At 62.0% G+C, this 1,575-nt stretch overlaps 1 protein-coding gene across 1 annotated transcript in view; it reads right to left on the bottom strand.

Annotated features, from left to right (window-relative positions):
• Positions 1–50: 50 nt before the first annotated feature.
• Positions 51–1,575, bottom strand: part of LOC103897791 (protein phosphatase 1 regulatory subunit 3C-B) — a 7,213-nt gene continuing 5,688 nt past the window's right edge. The window contains exon 2 of the mRNA XM_009277997.2: positions 51–1,548. Coding sequence (XP_009276272.2) covers positions 642–1,548 — 907 coding nt within the window. The 3' untranslated portion in view covers positions 51–641. The remainder of the gene's footprint in view (positions 1,549–1,575) is intronic.

The following is a 1,575-nucleotide window of genomic DNA, read 5'->3' as shown; positions in this document are numbered from 1 at the left end:
GCAGAGGCAGAGGCAGAGGCAGAGTACAGCACCAACGACCGGAGGCGCCCCTGCCGTCCCCCGCAGAGCCCGGCCCGGTAGCCTGCACGTTCAGTCACCCCCGCGGTGAGCCCCCCTCGGGACCGTGGCTCGGGGAGTGCCCGCAGCGGGAGGCTGGCAGGGCAGTGGGCCCTGCTGGTGGCTGCTGCCATGGCGCTGTCACAGCCTGGGAGCGCGAGGTCTGCTGAGGCCCCAGGTGCCGCAGGGGTGCACGCCCCGTCACCAGCAGCTCCACACAAGGCACTTGGGCAGCACCAGGACCCCCGCAGCTCACATGGCTGGCTCCCAGCTGAAGCGGCTGACAGACGTGGACACAGCCACAGCCGTTCCTTTGTTGCTGGTCCCCTGCTCTCGCAACAGCGTTGCCTCGAGAACCTACGGGCAGGAGTTACACCAAGCAGCAGCTTCCAGCCTCTGTGGCAGGAGCCAGCAGTGAAGAAGCTTCCACGGAGACCGGCAGCTGCTCGTACAACAGCAGGCCAGACACACGGAGGAGCTAACAAAACTGTGAGCAGCATCTTCTGCAGCTGACCCCTCCCCAAAGACCCTTGTACCATAGTCAGGACATGGAAGGGACCTACACCTTGCCACACACTGCTTTCCTACCAATAAGGAGCCCGGGTCTCTGAGTGCCGCCAGGTCTGCAGGTGAGAAAGGACCAGGGTGGCAGCCCGAGAGGTGCCAAGATGCTCCCAGGCCCTGTTAGCACTCTTCACGGCATGGGAGGGAGGGCGGATCATGCCCACGTGGCAGATCTTGTAGTTCCTCCCGTGGTTGTTGTCCCAGTGGGTCTTCTGTCCGCACTGGAAAGAGATGCAGAACTCTGTGGCCCTGCGGGAGACGGATGGCTTGGGCAGGGCAAGCTCAAAAGAGAAGGTGTCTGTGTCAGCTGAGCTGTACGTGCTATGCATGTACTGGCAGGAGATGTCCCGGAAGCTCTTCCAGCCATCAAAGGTGATGCGGACCATCACTTTCTTCTCGTACTCGATGTTTCTGACCTTCACTGTCCCTGACAGGGCACGGTCCTGGATCAGGCAGTTCTCCAGGCAGACATGGTTGCTGTGTAGGCGGCTGCGGAAAGTGGTGTAGTCCGCAGAGGGCTGTGGGAAGTCCAGCACATACCTGCACACTTCTGGGCGTGAGTCCCACAGTCTAGGTCGGAAGCAGGCAAGGTCAGACAGGGCATGCTGCAAGTCACAGAGGTCCTCCTCAATCTTTGAGAAGAAGCGGACAGCCGTCAGTGAGAGCCCCTTCATGTCAGCAAACACGACTCTCTTCTTCTGGCCCTTGGAGCTCTTGGTGCTATCTTGCCGCTCAGGCTCAGGTTCTGCGCTCAGCTTCTGGTTGAGACAGGATCGGAGGGGTTTGCGCCCCCGGTTGCCCCGCAGCTCCTCATAGGAGTTCAGCAGCTTGCGGATGGGGGGCGAGTGGCTCAGGCAGAGCCGCATGGCCAGGTCCACGGGCACGGCTCGGGGGGCGATGGCCCTCGCGCTATACACCTGGAAAAGCCTAGAGGCGAAGAGGGGGTCAGGCGGC

The sequence above is a fragment of the Aptenodytes forsteri genome, unplaced genomic scaffold, assembly GCF_000699145.1.
Source record: "Aptenodytes forsteri isolate BGI_AS27 unplaced genomic scaffold, ASM69914v1 Scaffold298, whole genome shotgun sequence".
In the NCBI taxonomy this organism is placed as follows: Eukaryota; Metazoa; Chordata; class Aves; order Sphenisciformes; family Spheniscidae; genus Aptenodytes; species Aptenodytes forsteri.
This window is presented reverse-complemented; position numbering and strand designations above follow the sequence as displayed.